The following is a 19,786-nucleotide window of genomic DNA, read 5'->3' as shown; positions in this document are numbered from 1 at the left end:
TGTTATTTATACTGGTCCTTTTTTCATAATGGGATAGAATTACAGTACCGCGTGGACTAAACAAAAGAATTGTACACAAGGAGATAAAGCAACAACCCCGCCAATCAGCAAAAACACATACTTTTAAATACACGGGTTGGAAAACGGGCGTAGCCAAAACGTCATGAGAAAGAAAGTCGGAATCATAACAAGGAAGTGTCCGGACAGCGTAAAGAAACGATGAATGATGATGTTGTGTAAGTATGCCAGCCAATCATGATCACGAGTGGGGCTCATTCCCACTGGGATGAGCACGCGGACGCCAGCCCGCCGAAGTCTCATGGTCGGGGTCCGTGGGTGTCTGGGGGACGGCGCTTGGAGCAGTCCCAGCCTCGGCGCTTCGACTCTGTTCACGACGGTGTCTTGCGAAACGTAGGTACTTGGAAAACCTGCTCCCACCGTGCGCCTGGCCGTGTGCAGATTCCTCAGGAACGTCATCTGGATGGTTCCCAGCGGCCATAGCCTCCAGGGCAGCGAAGTCTACGTAAAAGCTATTAATATCCACGATTGAATTAGAACATTGTTCAGGCGCTCACCTTCACGACACAAAGGGCAAGAGCTCGAAAGCTCGAGCAGCCATTGGTCGACACAGTCTCGGTGGAATCTATGCCGACCCTCGCAAGGAAGTACACGCAGATCGTCACCGTCTTCAAAATCCAGAATACAGATCGGACAGGTTTCCACGCCGATCGCCACACGGGTCAAATTGTCGCCTCGTGTAGGCGACGAAGGCGAGGAGCCAGATGCGACAGGCTGGGACGGTTGGGTTCCACTGGATTCGTCGGGCGTGGAGCTGTGGACCAAGGTACCAACCGGTTTAACCGTGGGCATTCCTCTCTCGAGATCCGCTGCCGATCCGCTTGTCCTTGTCATCTCTACATCTTTTGTCTCATAGTCCTTGGCTTCATACGATTGGTTCGTAGTTGCCGAGGGTCGACCGAACTTGACAACTGGGAATGTGTCAAGAACCGCACGGGCGAGACCAGCAGCACGAGTTTGAGGTGCGCTTCCAGGCCCATGAAGATTTGGATCACCACTCCTAGGCCCATATCGCTCGGGGTGTCGAATCGCACGGATCGCTCCACTAAGGATAACCACGCAAAACAAGAGCGAAACGCATCCTGTGATAGCATAGAGGACGATCCTGGGCGTCCTGATGGGTCAGTGAAGAAGCGGAGATCAACCGATAAGAAAGACTACGTACATTGCGAGACCTGTGTTGGGCTTGTTATCATCACTGGTGGTGCTTGGAGGGGGGCTGGAGTGGGTAGTGTTGGTCGAAGTGGACGTGGCATTCCAAGCTGTAAGGGAAGCCATCAGGAACGGTACTTGCGCAAATGAGTCCGTGTTGTTGATAGCAAGATAGGACTCGTTGAGAAGCTTCGAGTTGAAGGATCGATACGTCTTGTTAACGTTGGTGAAGAGACTCTCGATCAAGCCTGCCAAAACGCCATTAGTCAAGTGTGGAGCTATTGAATGCCAATAATAGACTTACGTGCTGCGAATTTATCTTTAGTCGCAAATATATCGAGAATACGGTCAAACTCGTCTGCACTGCAGTCGTGGGTGAGAAGGGGCTGGGGGATGCAAAAGGCGTGGGATGACGTACTCAGAATACGAGGGGTTGATGAGGCACGCCTGGGACTTGGTCGAATACAGTAACTATCATCATAATTCAATTGGTCGGGGTCTGGTAGGCGCCAATGCCAAACCTACTGCGGCAACAGCCCCCCTGTCTCTAGCACTCGTGAAAATGTCGGTATCGTTCGATGCATTTGTTGAGTTTTTGTCGCACGAGATCTATCAATAGATAAGAAAGGAGCTGGGCGTGTGGTGTACTGCCACAACTCACCATGGCAATCCAAGGTGTTGGTGTGTACGAATTATCCGGATCGCTTAACGAGCTCTCGTCGAAATGAACAAATGCCCCCTGCAGGCTTCGTTAGCACGTTCATAAATAAGAATAAATATTCAGACGCACCAACTGAAAACCACTGGACCCAGTGCGTGCCAGCTGGTAAGAAACCTCCTCAGTGTAAATTGGGGAGGCAAGTTTTAAACTCGACGCATCAGCCAGATTCAGCTGCTGCGTATCGTTCGTCCCCTCTGCTGGGATATATCCCCATGCCAGACTAGCTGCAGCAAGGACCGCAAGAACCACCTTCATGTCGTGGTTGAGGATGAGTGAGGATCGTTCAGAAGCCGCAGTCGTTTTTCAAATTCCACTCATGACATAACCTCGCTTAAACCAGAATTTATTTATTGTACACATTTTACATAAAATCCAAAAACAGAAACAACCTTCAGTAACATTGACAACCATGTCAACCCTCGCGAACAACCTCCTCGACTGCCTCCTGGAATGCTTTGATTCCCTTGGCCATGTCAGCCTGAGATATATTCAACGGAGGAATGAATCGCACGACCTCGAAGATCGAGGTTGTCAACAACAATACACCTCGCTCGAGGAGTTTGGCAGCTACTCGGCTGGCCATGCCCTTTGGCGCACTACTCTGCACCGATGCATCCCAGCTCGCATTCGTTGGAGATGCAAACTCAACGCCAACCATCAACCCTTTACCGCGCACGTCTAGAATGTATGGAGCAATCTTGGGATTAGCGCGCAACACGTTGATACCATCGAATAGTTCGGCAGATCTATTCGTCCAGTCTGGTTAAGCGAGAGCGGAAAGGTAAAGCACTGGTTACGTACCGTGCATTAACGTTCTCGAGCACGTTCTCGTCGCGCATAACTTTGGTGCATGCAACAGCCGCAGCGCAGGCAATCGCATTACCCGCGTACGTGCCACCCTATAAAATCGCTCGGTCAATCTTATAAATCCGCATACATCCATATCGGATATGTGACTTGCCATTGACCCGGGCTTTTGCGTATCCATCAGCTCCTTTCGGCTTACAATACCGCTCAGCGGGAACCCATTGGCAAGCCCTTTGGCAATAATCATAACATCCGGGCGTACGCCAGAGTACTCGCTCGCGAAGTACTTGCCCGTTCGGCCAAACCCGCATTGTACCTCGTCAAAAATCAACAAGATGCCGTGCTCGTCACAGATCTCACGGAGTGCCTTGAGATAAGAGGCAGGGGCGGCGATATATCCACCCTCACCGAGTACAGGCTCGATGATAATCGCGGCGGTCTCCGCTGGGTTGGTTTGCTGTGCGAAGAGAAGGTTGAGTTGATGGATACTTTGGGCGACTGCTTGCTCTTCGGTTGCGTTGGGCGGGAGACCAAGTTGGTGCCAGTACGGGTAAGGTGTAACATACACTCCGGGCTACAAATTCCATTTATTAGAATCCGATAAATGCGCGAGCAAGAATTGGACATACCATCAATGGGCTAACACGATCGCTATAGATAGTCTTGCTACGGGTGAGAGCCATCGCACCAAAAGTACGTCCATGGTACCCCCCTGTAACCCAATAAGTACTAACTCGACACACAACTATTCAGCACTTACCTTGCATAGAAATAATGTTCTGTCTCCCTGTAGCTGTACGTGCAAGCTTGACCGCGGCTTCGACAGCCTCAGAGCCCGAGTTCCAGAAAAAGAACGTGTCGAGCGAAGGATCGGGCATGAGCGGCATGAGCGCGCTAATTAGCTTGACTCCTGGTTCATGGAATGCAATGCTGCACTGTGGTGCAAGGGTAGCCAAAAATAAATCAACGCTATTCATGGAAGACCAAGATCTTGGTTCCGACTAACCTGTCCGTGAACAAGGTTCATGCACTGGTCAGCAGCAGCCTTACTAACCACTGGGTGACAGTGGCCTGTAGAAAAAGCGCTCCACAGTTAGGGCCTTATTGACGACGGTGACGAAATGAAAGGGAAAAAAACATACCGAGGCCAGTGACGCCAATTCCCGTGGTAAAGTCAAGCATCTTACGTCCATCGTCGAACGTCACGTAGGAGCCTTCGCCTTTGACAATAACTCCATTGACGAGGCGGCTCACACCACGCGCGGTGTGCTCAGCAGCAAAGTCCGCATTGATGTGAACACCGTTGCCATTGACGTTTCCATTGGTAGGAGGGGCGTGCATAGTGCCAGTAGAGTGAATGGGGGAACGAAGATGAAGTGGTGGAACAGGAGCAGAGGGAGAGACAAGCGCGCGACGAGAGGAGAAGGGGAGGAAAGCCCTAGTAGCGCGGAGCATGTCTGAGAGAGAGCGGGGATTTTAAAGCTGGGATGGTCGAGGTCGTGGTAAATAGCGAGGGGCCCAACCGTTCCGAGTCAGTTACTCCATTATTGTAACTTATCGTGCGCCCGGTCTCATTTGGGGTGTAATACCTTCCCGAAAAGGTGTTCGCTTAGCGTCGATCTCGGCAAACATAAACAGGGACGACGACATAGACTCCTTATCTGGTTCAGTACCTCTTTCTCACGGCTCGCTTAACGCTTTTGGATAGGAGGTGCTAGGCATCACCTGACGGTCAACCGGCTACGATTTAACTCTGATAGATTTTCAATCATGTATGTGGGGCGCTTCGCACGTGCTTCAAGCTGCCTTTACCATGCGAACTTTAGCATGAGAAGATTATATGCAGTTCAGCCTGCTCGCCAAGCAGAAAGGCGAACATTTGAAGGGCATGTTAGAGGGCTAAGCGTCGGTTAGCGGCAAATAATAAATACATCATTTCTCCGTTACGGTGCCATATTGCATATCTCGCTTAGAGGTGGCTGTACTCAGGACTCAGCGACCGGCGGCAGCCACGAAATTACCCGTTTGTCAGGACCGCCAAGACACTTTGGTCTCCACTCCATTTCACGAACTCACAACAAGGACCAGAGTGTATGCAAATATACGTAAAACATCCTGTCATGCTCGTGCACCCATTGCCATTAATATTCCACAGCGGGGTACCCCGCCAACCCATGTATGTGGACAACCCCATCAAACACCCAAATAAGTGTGTATTGTGAAAGGATATAATACGTCGTGCCAAAAAACCGGGGATACTCAGGTGGAGCAAGGGGAATACCAACAAATAACGAGCTACATGCGAACCAAAAAGGGAATGAGCTACGATTTAACAGGAAAACTAATGGCATATCCCATATCTTCAACCTAACCAGTTGCATACAGTCAAATATATATTTTAGCCATCTACGATTGTACATATATTTCACTATAAATCTCCACCTGCTGGTCAAGTGGAACGCAATTAAGTGCAGCGATGACCCACATAACAACTGATGAAACAGAAGGTCACCCAGTGTCTTAATCTCCGTTAGTCTTTATTGAGACATTGATTGTGATCAAGGAAGCTGTTGATTGAATAGCGTAAGATTAAGGAGACCTTCCTTGCCGCTCAATCAATATCATAGTTTTAACCTTGGGACGAACTCCGATGCTTGTTCACGTGGATCCAAAGACTTTGATATACAGGTTATACATAGCCTGCCTAAATGGGTTTGCCAAGACCTTCACTGTCGGAAGCATATGAACCTATGACAATCATCGAACGCCTAATCTGTCAACCTCACCTGCATCTCCGGACAGCCCATAGCACGATTCTCCATGTGATGCCTGCACTTCGCTGTAGGCACGAGGATGAAACACGATTAAGCATATTCTAGTTAAGTATATAAACATCGGATCTACAATTCTAGGTGTTCCCATCCGTCCTCCATGGCCGTGTTACGCCCTCTTCTCTGCTTGTTGTTTGCACTCTCTTCAAACGTTGCGTTCGCCGCGTATTATGAGGCAAGAAGCGACCCTACGCCTCGAAAGTGCGGGACAGAGCCCAAGTTCGTCATTCACATCCTTGGTTCCGGGTTTAATTCATAGCTCCAACCATAATCTGCATCAGCCAATCATTTGTGAACAATGTTGAATCCAACTTTGCTGCACAAAAATTAGCTGGCCCAGTAAAAATTATTTGCTATGAAACTATCGATGTGTATTGGCATGTTATAAAGGAGGAGACAGTAAGTTTACATGAGATAATGGTTGTGGTTAAGTAGTGAACATCGCGTCGTGATGCGCAAATATAAAGCTCTGGCCGAGGGAGATCTTCCACACTATCAAATAAAAGATTCAATCAAAGCTACCAACTCGCATTTCTCCGGATTGGGGCTCAAGTTAAACTTGAAGAGCGTTGATCGTACCACCAACGCGTCAGCTTTGTACCATTTATTCTTTGCATTCGTCTAACTCATTTACTTTTGTAGAACATGGTTTAATTATGTCGCTCCGAACTTACCCACCAACACGGCCATGAAAAACTCCCTGCGTAAAGGAGGCGCTGCCGACCTAAACATTTATACTGTTGGATTCAAAGGTGGCCCAGGAAAGGGATTACTCGGCTATGCCACCTTTCCTTCCACCTATGAATCTAACCCAAAGGATGATGGCATCGTCATTCAGTGGTCCACAGTTCCTGGAGGTAGCAACGTCAATTACGACGAAGGAAAGACACTTACTCACGAGCTCGGACACTGGCTTGGATTATATCACACCTTCCAAGGGGGCAATTGTTCAGGAACTGGGACTATGTCGATGATACCCCTTCCGAAGCAACCCATCGGCCGGATGCCCGGTTGGAAAAGATACGTGCCCAGATGGTGGCGTAGACCCGTAAGTCAAATCGACGTCCCGCAGCCGTGCATACTAAAAGTGCAATGTACTTTAACAACGCAGGATCCATAACTACATGGATTACTCGTACGATTCGTGTATGAACGAGGTATATTTTAGTATTAGACCTTGGGGAGTACAAAATACTAATGGATGTACCACAGTTTACTCCAGGTCAATTTGCACGTATCAAGGAGCAAGTAAGACAGTACCGGGGAATTAGCCTATAGTTCTTTTATCGTCCTCTATTTGCTTTTGAGTACGTCGATGGTGCATTTGTGCGCAACCATTTGCTTGGGCAGTTTCAAACTCGACTGAATTTCCTACGTGACTGTATTCAACACGTACCCGCTTGAGATCGGCTGTAAGCTGTGCATTCAAATGTAGATATATGCGGTGTCTGTCGATGACATACTATTATATTTTTGTTTCTCGGAAATCTTAGTTACAAAAATCATACCCAGTCGTTTTTTGTTCTTTTTATGTATATATCTTCCTGCCCTTCCTGGCACTCACATCAAACCCTGACATTCATCCTGGTATATACCAAAGGGTCCGTGAGTTGACTCGAACTTGAAGTGAGTCAAGTCATATGTACTTCGGCGTTTTGCATATCGCCGGCCCTATAGTTAAAGTGAGGAGGGACTCGTGAATACTCTCAACTCTCCGCCACAACACCGACCCGGGATACATATACTACTGTCTTTTGAATGTCGTCTCCCATAACTGGCAAGATCGTTGCAAGGAAATCCAAAGCCAAGCAGAGCGAAAACGGTTACGATCGGCTGGAGGTCTGAAGCTGAAAGTAATGCGAATGCCCCCCAGACTACCGCCTCAGATGATACAATATATTTCTTCAGGCCCAAAGAGGAGCACGGGTACCTCAGCCAGTGGTACAAATCGCCCTTTCAATAATGGGATATATCGTATGAGAATGCAGAGCAGTGAGTCCCCGTGGTTGACCTGCTCAACCAATGATATAATTTATATTAACAACTAAATGCTTACAGATACATGATGCACCAGAAAGGGATATTGTTCGCCCCGGATTCTCCGATTACTTGCTCTATTCTGGAGACCACAAATCCGCGCGATATCAAGGCCCTCGGAAGAATGGTTCCAAACTTTGACGAGGCGATCTGGAAGCGCGAGCGTTTAAACATCATAATCGAAGGCTCGCGTCTCAAGTTCGAGCAAAGCGAATATCTAAAAATAAAGTTATTAGCCACAGGAGACAGTGAGCTTGTTGAAGCAAGTCCTTTTGATCGAATATGGGGTATAGGTTTTGGCGCAAAAAGTGCTCCAATGAAGCGTGACAAATGGGGAGAAAACCTACTGGGGAAAGCACTTATGATTGTACGACAGGGGCTTAAAGGCAAAGCTGCTGGCGACGATGTGGATTCTGAACCTGATCCGGGTCAGGAAGAGGCTCGTTGGGGGACTAGCTCTCCTCAATTAACTAAGTTTTGTTGCAAGGTCGGTCTCTGCCAGGTGTTTCAACCTTGTCAGTCTTGCTCAAGCGATGACGAAGGTTTCTTTCGCTGTCCTCAACATAGAATTATTTTATATCTGAAATATCCCTCCACAATCAGGCCGTGTAAAGTCATTGTGTAAATATGAATGCATACTTTATTCACGGAGTATTCATCAGGCATGCAGCAAGCGGCTTTCATGGTATGCACGTATGCGACAGTTCCCGCTCCATTGGCAATTCTAATTAGACTGATACCCATTTTGTACAGTTTCAGCTCTAGGCGGATAAACATGAAATAAGGCTTGTATACATATCGACCCGTGAAATGAAATACAACATAAAACAACTGCGAAGAATGTAAATGATGCCATTCTCAATAGGAAAGTTATACTTCAAATAGGAAATCGTCATCCAAAGCAGACCCGTCAACAGGTATAGTTAGTGCTTCTACCAAATGTGTTTGGGGTGCCGGATGACCTGTAACCTTGGCATCCGTACGTCTTGGTACTACCATTTTCCCGGCAATTCGGGCCGTACTCTCTCCTGAACGTATTCCAAGCGACGTGCCTGGTCGACGCACAGTGTTTTCACCCGGCCGCCCACTAGAAACATCGAACTTGGACGGAACAGTTGACGTCGAGCGGGCACTGATGGCAGGATTGGTACGGGGAGGAACAGTGGAACCAGGTCGGCTGGAGGTTCGAGAAGGGGCCCTGGAAATGTTATCCGTTCTGACATCGGCCACCGATGCTGGTCTAGCTCTAACAATGCCGCTCATCCCACTGCGCGCTGATACTGACGCTGAACGGCCCCGAGTCTCTGGCTTCTTAGAATCAGCGAATGAGATACGAACGGGGAAGGGATTGTCCTCAGCTGCACTAGAAGTCAGTAGGTTTGTCTCACGCAGCACATGTGTACTTACGAGGGTCAAGGATACTTAAATCATGAGACGAAGGTAGGTCAAAGCGAGCATCGATAATGCCCTCGTCCCGGATTGCGTTCAACACATTAATCTCATCTTTTGGCCAATATGAATGCGTCAGGGAGTACACCGTTTGGCCAAATACTTTCAAGTCGGCATTTCGAACAGTGGTTCATACTCTGGGACTAATCACTTATGAGATAGATTGTTGAATGAAGCTGTAAATATCAAATGACGCACCAATTGCAGTTGGAGGCATGTACTCAAGCTCTTCTTCTTCGTCTTGAACCTGTCGTACTTTAGCCTCAATGTCGTTGGATAGCTGAACACCTTCATCCATATCAGGGCCTATATCGCCAACATCCCAATGGGCTGGTCGCCCACGTGCATCGGGCGTTTGGAAATTTCCAGAGCGAGGGGCACGTATACTAAGCCGTGCAGCACTTGGACGACGAACTGTAGCCTTTGAGGCATCGTCGGTAACTTGTGGTGGCGCAGGTGTAAATGACAGTTTTAAGTTGGATTTCTTGGCCGAGCCAGCAACAGGCGTCATAGTTGACACTAGTTTGCGTGACTTGACATGAGGTGTTTTATTAGTCTTGTCAAGTAGAGCGAAGGCCTTGCTGATAGATTGTGCTTGTTGCACAGTGACCTTCCCATCCTTGAACAAGCTTTTTGGCTCTAAAGTGCAAAGTAAGTCATCTATGTAAGGGGTCAATTGGATATAAACTTACCCAGTGGACCAGCACCGTTGAATCCGGGCGTTTTTGAAGTTCCCCCCAAGCCCCCCTTTCCTCTAACTGTTGCTTGAAGTCCACCGGGATTTTCTTTCCTGGCATTGGTATTCATCCGACCAGGCGTCTTGCCGAATTGCCCTCGGCCACCCATATGTACATCATCGTGAAAGCGAGTACCCAGCATCAGAGTCAGTAGTGATTATTGTTGAGTGTGGAGCTGGTCAGGTCGTTTGTTGTGATTCGGGCTCTGAGACACGAGGGTCGGTGGCAGGGTCCGTCGCGCTTATTTGGAATTGCAATTTGCTTCGCCGCTCCATTCTACAACCCTTGGCCATCCCCAACTTACGCCATGTCAAGCGTGATCAAGGCGAAATTAAAAGTGTCAAGGTACATACATAATGCTTATTTATCCGGATATAAACTATAGCCTTGATTAGAGAGGCTATCAATAATAAAGATTGGAAAACTGCTCAAAGGACTGCAGAAGACGTCCTTTCATACGATGCAGCCAACTACAACGGGTAAGATAATTCAGGTCATTTTATCCCGCAAAAAGTAAATATATTTCGACCGATCACAGAAACGTGTTCTTGGGTCTTGCATCGTTTGAGTTAAATGAAATAGACAAAAGCGAGCAAGTGGGTTTCAGTGAAAGTCTATTCTTATTGCTTGTTATCTAACTATGGTTTTAGGCATATCGAAAAGCGATCGATATCCAGCCGGATCAATTACTTGCTTGGCGGGTATGTATGTCACTTCAAGGTATGGACCGCATCTAAGTTATATCCCGATTAGGGCATCGAGAAGATTCAGGAGAAGACAGAACGCTGGGATGATTTAGACGAAACCTTAGAAAAGGAGATCGAGATTGCCTCCAATTCGTGAGTTTATCTCACCAGCTCGTGTTGATAAACCAAGCAATGTCCCTGCATTTATCAGGGGTGATGCTACCAAGGTCGCAGAATTCCTCCAGAAGCTGATTGAAGTCAGAAGAGAACACGGGTCAGCACTTGAGGTAACACTATCTTTACTGATGTTGTTTATTTTCTGAACACTGAAGGGCAGGTTACCAATGCTTTGTCTCTCCTTTTGCCCGAATCTCGATTATACGATGTATTGTCCACTATACCTCCACTAGAACCTACGGCTCCAACCAAAACTACGATATACGATATTCAAGCAGCGATGGGTAATTCTCTTCCCGTACTCGAAGAGATCGTAGCTGTGGTCGAGCGTTCGGAAGAGGAGGCGTACACAAAGGAAGTGGAACGAAGGCGAACTCGAATCAACGCAGGTACCCAACAAGAGGTCCAAAACGAAGTTGGCCGCGATATTTGGGGAGCTTCCAAGGTCAGACGCCCTGGATTTGGCGATATATAAAACTGAGAGATCTTTACGAAGCTTCCGGCGCTGTACGAAGATATATTGAACCATCCAAACACTTCGGATCAACTAAGGAGAGACACAGAGTCGAAGCTGCTTCGCCACCGGCAGCGATATCTGTATGCTCTCCCTACAAACTCCGAGTATGCGTCGGAAAAGAATGCTGCGTACAAGGTCGTTGAAGACATGGCGAGTGGTGCGGTTCTGCTGGGGCTTCCAGACGAGTTAGCCTGGTCTTGCTATATGGAAAACTTGGACGTCTATGACATTGGTGGGACACTACATTCGTTTTTTTTACCGTATCTAACACTCGATATTAGAGGGATACGACTTCGGGGTATTCCGACGGTTTTCCAAGTTATTTCGCGGAAAGCCACTAGCAACATTGCTCACAGCATACTTGAATTATTTGAATATTCCTCTAGACGATGATGAAAGCGAGACTGCCGTTTCAGAAACCGTGGTTGCCCAGGAACAAGACAGCTCTTATGACCCTGTAGAAACAATTCTGGTATGTTTATCGGGTCTATTCCACTGGTACATGGCTCAGATTTTATGGAGTTTGCAGACCAATCTTGCGAAACTTCCCAAGTCGATTATTGCACACCGCATTGTTGGGGATGTATACACAGCCGATGGTGATCACAAGAATGCTATACGTATAGCCGAAGCAGGAATCAACCTAGTAAAACGAGCTGAAAACAATACAGGAAAAAAGTTGCCACTGTAAGTCAGTGGCTTTGCTTTGGGATTCCCATTTATGAATCTGTCTTCAGGGTGCGAAAAGCCTTTGATGTGATTTTAGCAACCGGGCTGGTTCATCTTTACCCACCCAAGCATCATGCTCGTGCATCGCGCATATTGGAAGAAGTACTCGCTCGTAACCCAGGCCACGTTGGCGCACTTATGGCTCGCGCATATATTTACCAATACGCGAAGAATTGGGGAGATGCCATCAAGCACTTCCAACGAGTGATGAAAGAAACAGATGGAGACGACACGGTTGGGTGGGTTGGTGTTCGGGCTCGAGAAGAAGTTGCGTGGTGTATGGCAATGGACGGTCAACTTGAGACCAGCCTTAGTGAACTGCGCGAAGTTTCTTCAGCTCTGGCCTTGGGTGATGCGCCCCCAGATGATAGGGCACGAGTGGAATGGCGTCTAGGAAAATGTTTATGGGATATTGGAGGTTTGATATCTGATTTATTACTACACTTTGTATGCTCAGAACCTTCTTCATTTTAGGCGAACGGCGCGACGAATCTTACAAACGTTTTATTGGGGCTTTGAAGTTCAACCCGAGCTACGCATCTGCGTTCACATCATTAGGTATTTATTATAACGAGCATGCGAACCCCCCGGATGCACTTCGAGCTTCAAAATGTTTCCAAAAGGCGTTTGAATTGGACGCAAGTCAAGGAGAGGCAGCGCGAAGGCTTGCCGAGGGCTTTGCGGAAGAGCGAGAATGGGACCTTGTGGAAGTTGTCGCCCGACGAACTATTGAGGGAGAAGGCGGGTTGACCGGAGGGCTCGATAAACCAAGTACAGAGGTTGCTCGTCATCAGCCAACTTTCGCATGGGCATGGAAGGCTATTGGGCTAGTTGAGATGGTGCGTAAGGCCTTAGTCAGAGTTGATGAATAATAATTGATGACATGGTAGAATCGGCATAACTATGCACCTGCTATCCAATCGTTTCAAGTGGCACTGAGGGCGAATGAAGGTGACTATCAGTCTTGGCTACGACTCGGAGAGGCATACGCGCAATCTGGACGACATATAGCTGCCCTCAAGGCTCTTGAGAAGGGCAGGCCATTGCCCCTTCAAACGAATGGATTGCCGCATATATTGTCGGCACCGTTCAACGAGATATGGGCCTTCACTTAGAGGCAGTTGATACATTCAACAAGATACTGGCTGATCACCCTGGGCTTGAAGATCCTATGATTATCATTGGGCTTGGAAAAGCTTACCTGGAACTAGGTTGTTTGGAAGCTCAGACAGGCTATTCTATTCGCGCCGAGATTTCGTGGTGTTCTTCGTTGGACTATGCGTTTCAGTTGATTAGTGAGCCAATAATGCAGGTCGCTCGAAGGGTTGGATGGAGATTGGCTTATGATGCCTTGACCGAACTTGGCAAGAAGCGGGTATTCTTGAACGTACCTGCAGTACAAGGCGCGCTTGCCCCGCTCGCAGAGTCACTCGTAGCACGTGCAAAAGATTTCGAACGTCACTTAGGAGACGCCTTCTTGGTTTCTGAAATCGTTGATTCTTTACTTGGTGTCCCAAGCGGCGGGACGGCACTCAAGATGGCAGCCGCAGTCAGCGCATATCTGGTAACACTTTCGACCGACAATGAAGATTCTCTGGCAAATTCATGGGCTGGGCTTGCTATAGCTACTTTTAATGCTAGACCATTTGAGAATGCTATTGAGCAACGGAAAAAATTAGAGTCTGTGGCGATTGTGGCGGTGAAACATGCTCTACGACGCGATCCCTCAAACGACCAACTCTGGAGCCTTTATGGGTCCTTGTCATTCGCTGATGACCCTAAAATCTCACAGCATGCCTTCATAAAGGCAATAGAAATAGACGGCAAGGTGACATCAGTCTCTTATACATTATGTGCTACCCACTGATTAATTTATTACAGGAGGCTGATCACTGGGCCAGACTTGGCCTACTATACCTCAACAATGACGATGTCGAGCTTGCTCAACATGTTTTTGTTAGATCTCAGATTCTTGACCCTGATGCCAGTTTGGCCTGGGTTGGAAAATCTCTTTTAGCGGTACGCAATCAAAAGCACGCTGAAGCACAGACACTTTTGGAACATGCGATTGGATTGGCCTCGTACTCTGTGAGTTACCTTTATAATCAATATTAGATATTCCTTAACCTGTTTTGTGGTATAGCCTCGAGCAGATAAGGAGTATGGGATCAAGTGTTTTGTGCACACTGCAAATACATCTACGGTTGAGACATTGTTCCCGGCCTTCTTCGCTCTACAGCGTTACTGCCAACATTTCTCCGACGACTCATCTGGATTACACTTGTTAGCTCTGGTCGCAGAACGCCTGGGTCTTATCTCGCTGGCTACCGACCTCTTGATGCAGGCCATTCCGATATTAGAAACCTTGTATGAAGCAACGGAGGACGCGCATATTGCTGAGCACTATGGGATTGCTAAAGTTAATCTCGGACGACTACAGCTAGCCGAGGGGGACTACTCTGCTGCATTAGACGCGTTCAACACTGCACTGGCTTTGTTACCTGAATCCACTGAGGACGACACAATTAAAACATGTCGTGCCCACGCTCAAGCTAGTTCAGGAATTGCGCATTACATGCTAGATGATTTCGAAGCTGCTGTTGGAATGTTCGAGGCAGCTGTGGCGAGTGCACCTGTATCGACGCATGTGCGTGAAAACGTCACCATATCACTCTGCCAGGCTCTTTGGGAGGTGGGTTCTGAGGACGCGAAAGAGGCAGCGAAATCCCAGCTGTTAGAAATGTGGGCATCTATCTCTCCCCTTTGAACCAGACACTAACATTGAGCTAGGGTCGAACAAGACCCCTCTAATTTAGAATGCATTGTAATGCTTGTGGCGATCGGAACACTTAACAACGTAAGGCATCATTTTACTCTTAGCTGAGCTAAGTGCTGATATTGAGTACCAGGAACCTGACCTGGTAGATGCAGCGTTGTCTGAAATCCTCGGTATGCCGACCGAGAAGCGTCAGGTTCTAGATCCCGGCCATCAAGTAGATCGAATACTAGTACAACATCACATAGCACAAGGCAACCTTGACCAAGCGCTCAAAGTCGTTCGGAACGCCGTCGCCCTCAAATCTGCTACCACTTCTTCTACTAGAGCCTTATTGGAGTTCCTTGTCCAAACAGGAGACGACAAGGCTGTTGAAGTTGCTATATCAGCATTAAAGAATATCTCCGAGAGGAATGAACTTAGTCCTCTCCTAAGGATTGCTGGTGTTGCCAGTGCAAAAGTGGGCAAGCTGGAGCCCAGTGTTCAGAAGGGGCTTGAAAAGGCTGTGATGCTGGCTCCTTGGGACGAACGCAACTACCTTGCATTAACATATGTACTGAACAGATTACCAAAAGACACTTGAAGTATTATAAATTTATACTAAATCACATTTTGCATGATATATTCAAAGGCAATACTGTTTGACTTTGCTTGTGAGTCTGAGTGTAATGTGATCCTTGAGCGCTTGGCTTTGACCATGACCACCACACTTTTCGCTCGTCACAATAGCGATATATTCGGATCATAATGGGGCGAGAGTCTGCATGTGTGGTAAAACTCTCCTCTATCACTCGCAAAATCCTAGGCCAGAGAGTTAGATTGGTTGCGAGGTTTGAGCTCCATCCCAATCCTATTTCAAGCTGACCAACCACTCAGAGTTGTCAAGACGGAGCCGACTTCGTCTATCATCTGGTTGGAAGACGAAGGTCATTATCGGCCAGCGGACGTGTCAGTGATACTTTCGTCAGACAAAGCACACCTGGGATTTTTCCAGCAGCTGAAATGTCATGTGATGATAACTGGGTACGTTGAGCAAATTGAGGTAAGCTTCAAGTTCAGCTTCGCGAATATAGATGTACTCATTCCAATGATCCGGGATTATGAAGGAGGGTGAAGAAGTGCCCTCCTATCCGAACTCGGTGCCCGATCTAGTGATTCGAGCGTTCCTCATTCAATCCGTCCCTAATATAGATATCCGAGCGTGGCGTGAATCGGTGCAGGCAAGAGAGGAACTCCTTGAATATGCCCAACAGCTGGGCTATTCTAATGGATGATTGACTGTATAAATGGATAAACGATATGCGATAGCGATGTAAAGTGGATATACAATGCCAGAGCTTTCACGAAATAACAACCAAAAATACTAAGACGTTGACTGCATCTCAGATTTCGCGTCCAAATCCCTTAAATACTCGATGAACTCCAACAAAAACCTAACTTGCTCGTATGTCTCGATAGCCTTCACGCTTCGTTGTCTCCGAATAATATATACTACGCGCTCAAGGAGCTCCATGCTATCTCTTGGGACCTTTCGTTCGCGCATCAGGTGGTCAGGAGGTGCTTGTGTTACTGGATCCCGTATTACTTGTTCTCTGGAATCTGTCATCTGCCGAATTCCAGATGCCGGGTCTTGCTGCTGCTTCGATGATATGGAACCACAAATGCCCAACTTCAACATCCAGACGCAAGCAACCAGTCCGGCACGTCCAACGCCCCCTCGACAATGGGCAAGGACATGCTTACCCCTAAGAGTATAGCTTCGGATTATTTTGTCCATGTGCTCTGACATAGTTTGTACGCTAAGTGGACACAGACCCTCCGGCATAGGCAATCTACCTCATTGGTTAGGATCAAAAGGGGAAGGGCGCAAGAAAGGGAACGGACCGTAAAACATCCAGGCCAACCTCCTTTGCGTATCTTTGGTATTCCTCCCATGGAGAGCCCAGAAACTCCAATTCATCATCGTCTAAGCAGCTTCATTGACTAACTTAGCCCCGACCTCTACAAATAAAAGGTAGACCACGTACCAAACAATCAAAAAAACTCCTGTCTGCTTAATTCTTTCTAAATCGGCCTTGAGGTCTCGACAAATTGCACCTCGACCCTTTGTACTTGTGGGCCCGTTCAACCGAACTTTCTTCCCTGGGCAAGAGGAAAGGTATAGGTTCCCTAAGACAGGCCGGCTGATTATCGTGTTAGATGCATTCAGGCTGGGAGGAGGGGGAAGTCCGGCCGACGGTGGGGGTAGAAGAGTTGGCAATACAATGGGCGCTGGGAGTTTATTCCTCGGATGTGAATCGTCGTTTATATTCGGCGGTACAAGACCAGGAGCACTAGTACTGGCAGGCGATGGAGATTCATTTCCTTGAAGACCAAGTCCCAAGCCCAACATATTTCCATTTGGTGCCGGGGATGCAGGAGTTGTGGACTTGCTGATATTCGGCTCACTCTTCACTCCAGGACCCACAAATACCGCAGGCCCAGTGGTGCTCCCTTCTCCAAATTTTACACGGACAGGGACAGGGGAGTATTTTGCCATAGCAGCCCTTGCTTCAAAAGCGCGAGCCGTGAGAACATATATGACTCGGTCGAGTCTGTAGGTTGGGTTAATGCAAAAGTATGTCCCTTGGGGCGATGAACTTTGTCCCTGCGGTTGGAATCGGGGAGTAAGTTGGGAAGAGATTGCGCCAATGTGGTCGGGAGGAATAACTTGAGATATGCTGCCGGGATTTAGTGACACGTAAGCTGCTAAAAAGAAACTGCATACTTTATAGGATGTGACTCTGAGGTTTTGGGCACGGGTGGCCTTGGGGCCCTTGATCCAAGCCCAGGGGAAGGCGGAGCTGAGCTTGGAGGAGTACGAGGGAGTGTGTCCTTTGATATGGCCGTCTCGAGGGCCAATTGAAGTTGTGGACTAGGCGAAGGCGCGACGTGGACTGGGGCCGGACGGAGGGGCAAGAGGGGACGCAAAAAATGGGACGGGGATGGCTGCGACTGCGAGGCGAGGCGAGTCGAAGGCAACTGCTGCATGTTATTATCACGAGGGGAAGATAACACAAATCTCTCAGGGAATTGGGGTAAATCAGTCTCCTTGAGAGGGGGCGGGGTTTCCACTACATCCGGGTCCAACGCAGGAGGCTGAGTCCCGAGCAATGCCAACGCACCGTGAGGCAATCTTGTCGATGCAGGAAACAAAGAATTTCCCAGTGCATCGTGTAGCAAATCGACCTGCACTATTTCGGGCTGGAAGTAAGAGGGTCGACGCGGATATGAAGGTGGTGTTTGCTCGAAATGAACAGTCTCGGTCTGGGTACCAATCGCTTGTGGTTGACCAGGAACCACTTTGGGGGACCTGGAACCTTCGTCTTCGGGTTTGCTTGCAGTGCTGTCATTATCCTCTTCCTTGGGCACATCCATATCCTCGGTAAGCTCATCACCCTCTCCAACGAACCAAGCCTGTCTCTCAGCTGACGTTGCTTGACGCGTCCTAAGTTCTGCGATATGCGTAGGCAACTGAATAGAAAGCGGTATGTACAACCCTTGCGGTACGTTTGCTTTTTGACGATTATACTCCGATCCGTGGTATTGCGAGGCAAGGTACACCAGCTATAGAAACAGAATAGAACAGAATGAAATAAACGACGTTAAATTTGGATCGAGATACTAATATCGTACCTGTGCGGCGAGATACTTTTCATCATCAGATACTAAACTCGACTCTGGTGTCTCTCGCGCCTGTGCGCGCGCCACAGCTTCGAGCTGTGCAAGTTGCTGGGGAGTGTGTAGGGCGGACGCGGTGGAAAGTGCGTCATAGGCATCCGGCTGCGAGTGTGGGGAAGCAGCAAGAAGCATAGAGTTAAATTTCAGCTCCCGCTCCGAGAGAATCTATTCGACCTAGGAGAATACTGCAATAGAGATTAGAAATATTGGATTTTTTTTTTAGTTATCTCAAGTCCAGTCGTCAGTCAGGATTGAGTATTTAGACTTGCATGCTGTTGTTGTAGCGTCCCTGTACATGAGTGTATGACTGGTGCTTCGACAAATGACTTACCTAATATATATCAAAGCCCTTGTTTGGTTCTTGCTTTGGTTACTTGTAACTTCACTTGCTCTCCCACTTACTTTTGTGCTGAAACTTAGTAGTTATCAATCTGACCCGTAGTTGGGCTGAAGCGAACCGTTATCTATACCTCATCAATCGACGTCTTGGTCGAGACTGAAATACGATTATACCAGGTGCGTGCCAACCCAAGCGTGACAACCACAAATCACTGAAATCATCATCCCACAAGCCTCAAGTTCTACCACACCACAACATGCCAAAGATAATAGGTAATACATAATCTTTTAAAACTCAATTTTAATTCACTACTTACAATGGGCAACCTGGAAGAATCCCGCTCTCTGAGCGCTCCTCCTACTTCATCCCCGAAAACCCCTAATCGGCTGGTTCATCCACTTTCAACACAGCTGTTCCCTCCTCCTCCAGCCCCTCAGCACCAAACATTATCGTTGAAACATTCGTGGAGAAGTAAGTATAGGCCTTTTCATAACATTCACAGAGACTGATTGAGTGTGTTTTAGGGAGGTGGTCGAAGAGCACCCGGTCCACAAGAAAAGATATGCATGTACTGCTCGATAAGGGGATGGAACTCAAATCTGGTTTGTATTTAAATTTTAGTTCCAAGACAAGTTACTGACATTGGGCCTGTGCCAGTTCGAATATCGACCAGCTCGAATAAGCGGATAATCGTTCCGGCAACTCCAACTACAACCACAGATAGTTCGCTGGGACTTGCTTCACCAGAACAAGAACAAGAACAGACTTTGCCACCTACAGAGGATAACGCAAATGATGCAACATCCTCTTGAATAGCGATTGACGTTGATCACACAGCTCTTTTGTTGCTCTTTTTTGCGTATCCCAATAGCAACACCTGTATTGTGCCACATCTCATGTATCATATAGCGACCTTTATAGAGGTGAATGCTTGCTATTATGCTTCAGTTTCAATGTCTGGAACTTGGTGGCTTGGTTTTCCGGCGGGGGGGTTTTCGCCTTGGCAAGCTCCACAGCCCATAGGCACTC

At 47.8% G+C, this 19,786-nt stretch overlaps 8 protein-coding genes across 8 annotated transcripts; 4 read left to right on the top strand and 4 right to left on the bottom strand.

Moving 5' to 3' along the window:
• Positions 1 to 259: 259 nt before the first annotated feature.
• Positions 260 to 2,206, bottom strand: RhiXN_06598 (RING finger protein; the record flags this gene model as incomplete). The annotated part of the gene is made up of 8 exons (XM_043326414.1): positions 260 to 519; positions 576 to 1,183; positions 1,244 to 1,478; positions 1,535 to 1,593; positions 1,649 to 1,701; positions 1,756 to 1,839; positions 1,892 to 1,969; positions 2,021 to 2,206. The coding sequence occupies 8 exons, from the start codon at positions 2,204 to 2,206 to the stop codon at positions 260 to 262; spliced, it is 1,563 nt and encodes a 520-aa protein (XP_043181846.1).
• Positions 2,207 to 2,363: 157 nt separating this feature from the next.
• On the bottom strand, positions 2,364 to 4,213 carry RhiXN_06597 (aminotransferase class-III protein; the record flags this gene model as incomplete). The annotated part of the gene is made up of 7 exons (XM_043326413.1): positions 2,364 to 2,697; positions 2,753 to 2,850; positions 2,889 to 3,332; positions 3,388 to 3,470; positions 3,519 to 3,693; positions 3,765 to 3,829; positions 3,901 to 4,213. The coding sequence occupies 7 exons, from the start codon at positions 4,211 to 4,213 to the stop codon at positions 2,364 to 2,366; spliced, it is 1,512 nt and encodes a 503-aa protein (XP_043181845.1).
• A 1,827-nt stretch (positions 4,214 to 6,040) lies between these two features.
• Positions 6,041 to 8,358, top strand: RhiXN_06596 (extracellular metalloprotease; the record flags this gene model as incomplete). Its single annotated transcript, XM_043326412.1, has 5 exons — positions 6,041 to 6,177; positions 6,232 to 6,637; positions 7,664 to 8,113; positions 8,194 to 8,234; positions 8,289 to 8,358. 5 exons carry the CDS (start codon positions 6,041 to 6,043, stop codon positions 8,356 to 8,358), a joined length of 1,104 nt encoding a protein of 367 aa, XP_043181844.1.
• A 138-nt stretch (positions 8,359 to 8,496) lies between these two features.
• Positions 8,497 to 9,954, bottom strand: RhiXN_06595 (uncharacterized protein; the record flags this gene model as incomplete). The annotated part of the gene is made up of 4 exons (XM_043326411.1): positions 8,497 to 8,984; positions 9,034 to 9,129; positions 9,274 to 9,714; positions 9,768 to 9,954. The coding sequence occupies 4 exons, from the start codon at positions 9,952 to 9,954 to the stop codon at positions 8,497 to 8,499; spliced, it is 1,212 nt and encodes a 403-aa protein (XP_043181843.1).
• A 165-nt stretch (positions 9,955 to 10,119) lies between these two features.
• RhiXN_06594 (superkiller protein 3 SKI3) lies at positions 10,120 to 15,280 on the top strand (the record flags this gene model as incomplete). The annotated part of the gene is made up of 18 exons (XM_043326410.1): positions 10,120 to 10,157; positions 10,208 to 10,291; positions 10,351 to 10,408; positions 10,463 to 10,513; positions 10,566 to 10,651; positions 10,710 to 10,785; positions 10,836 to 11,120; positions 11,172 to 11,424; positions 11,474 to 11,664; positions 11,722 to 11,879; positions 11,930 to 12,339; positions 12,396 to 12,760; positions 12,812 to 12,872; positions 12,956 to 13,749; positions 13,803 to 14,009; positions 14,065 to 14,663; positions 14,712 to 14,778; positions 14,831 to 15,280. 18 exons carry the CDS (start codon positions 10,120 to 10,122, stop codon positions 15,278 to 15,280), a joined length of 4,233 nt encoding a protein of 1,410 aa, XP_043181842.1.
• A 164-nt stretch (positions 15,281 to 15,444) lies between these two features.
• On the top strand, positions 15,445 to 15,971 carry RhiXN_06593 (superkiller protein 3 SKI3; the record flags this gene model as incomplete). The annotated part of the gene is made up of 3 exons (XM_043326409.1): positions 15,445 to 15,527; positions 15,574 to 15,739; positions 15,804 to 15,971. 3 exons carry the CDS (start codon positions 15,445 to 15,447, stop codon positions 15,969 to 15,971), a joined length of 417 nt encoding a protein of 138 aa, XP_043181841.1.
• An 89-nt stretch (positions 15,972 to 16,060) lies between these two features.
• Positions 16,061 to 18,549, bottom strand: RhiXN_06592 (Dual specificity phosphatase, catalytic domain; the record flags this gene model as incomplete). The annotated part of the gene is made up of 5 exons (XM_043326408.1): positions 16,061 to 16,529; positions 16,582 to 16,671; positions 16,725 to 17,417; positions 17,465 to 18,303; positions 18,373 to 18,549. 5 exons carry the CDS (start codon positions 18,547 to 18,549, stop codon positions 16,061 to 16,063), a joined length of 2,268 nt encoding a protein of 755 aa, XP_043181840.1.
• A 525-nt stretch (positions 18,550 to 19,074) lies between these two features.
• Positions 19,075 to 19,569, top strand: RhiXN_06591 (uncharacterized protein; the record flags this gene model as incomplete). The annotated part of the gene is made up of 3 exons (XM_043326407.1): positions 19,075 to 19,228; positions 19,282 to 19,359; positions 19,415 to 19,569. The coding sequence occupies 3 exons, from the start codon at positions 19,075 to 19,077 to the stop codon at positions 19,567 to 19,569; spliced, it is 387 nt and encodes a 128-aa protein (XP_043181839.1).
• Between the last annotated feature and the right edge of the window lie 217 nt (positions 19,570 to 19,786).

The sequence above is a fragment of the Rhizoctonia solani genome, chromosome 7, assembly GCF_016906535.1.
Source record: "Rhizoctonia solani chromosome 7, complete sequence".
NCBI classification, from domain to species: Eukaryota; Fungi; Basidiomycota; class Agaricomycetes; order Cantharellales; family Ceratobasidiaceae; genus Rhizoctonia; species Rhizoctonia solani.
The sequence above is the reverse complement of the archived record's forward strand: the minus strand, read 5'-3'. Positions and strand labels throughout refer to the sequence as shown.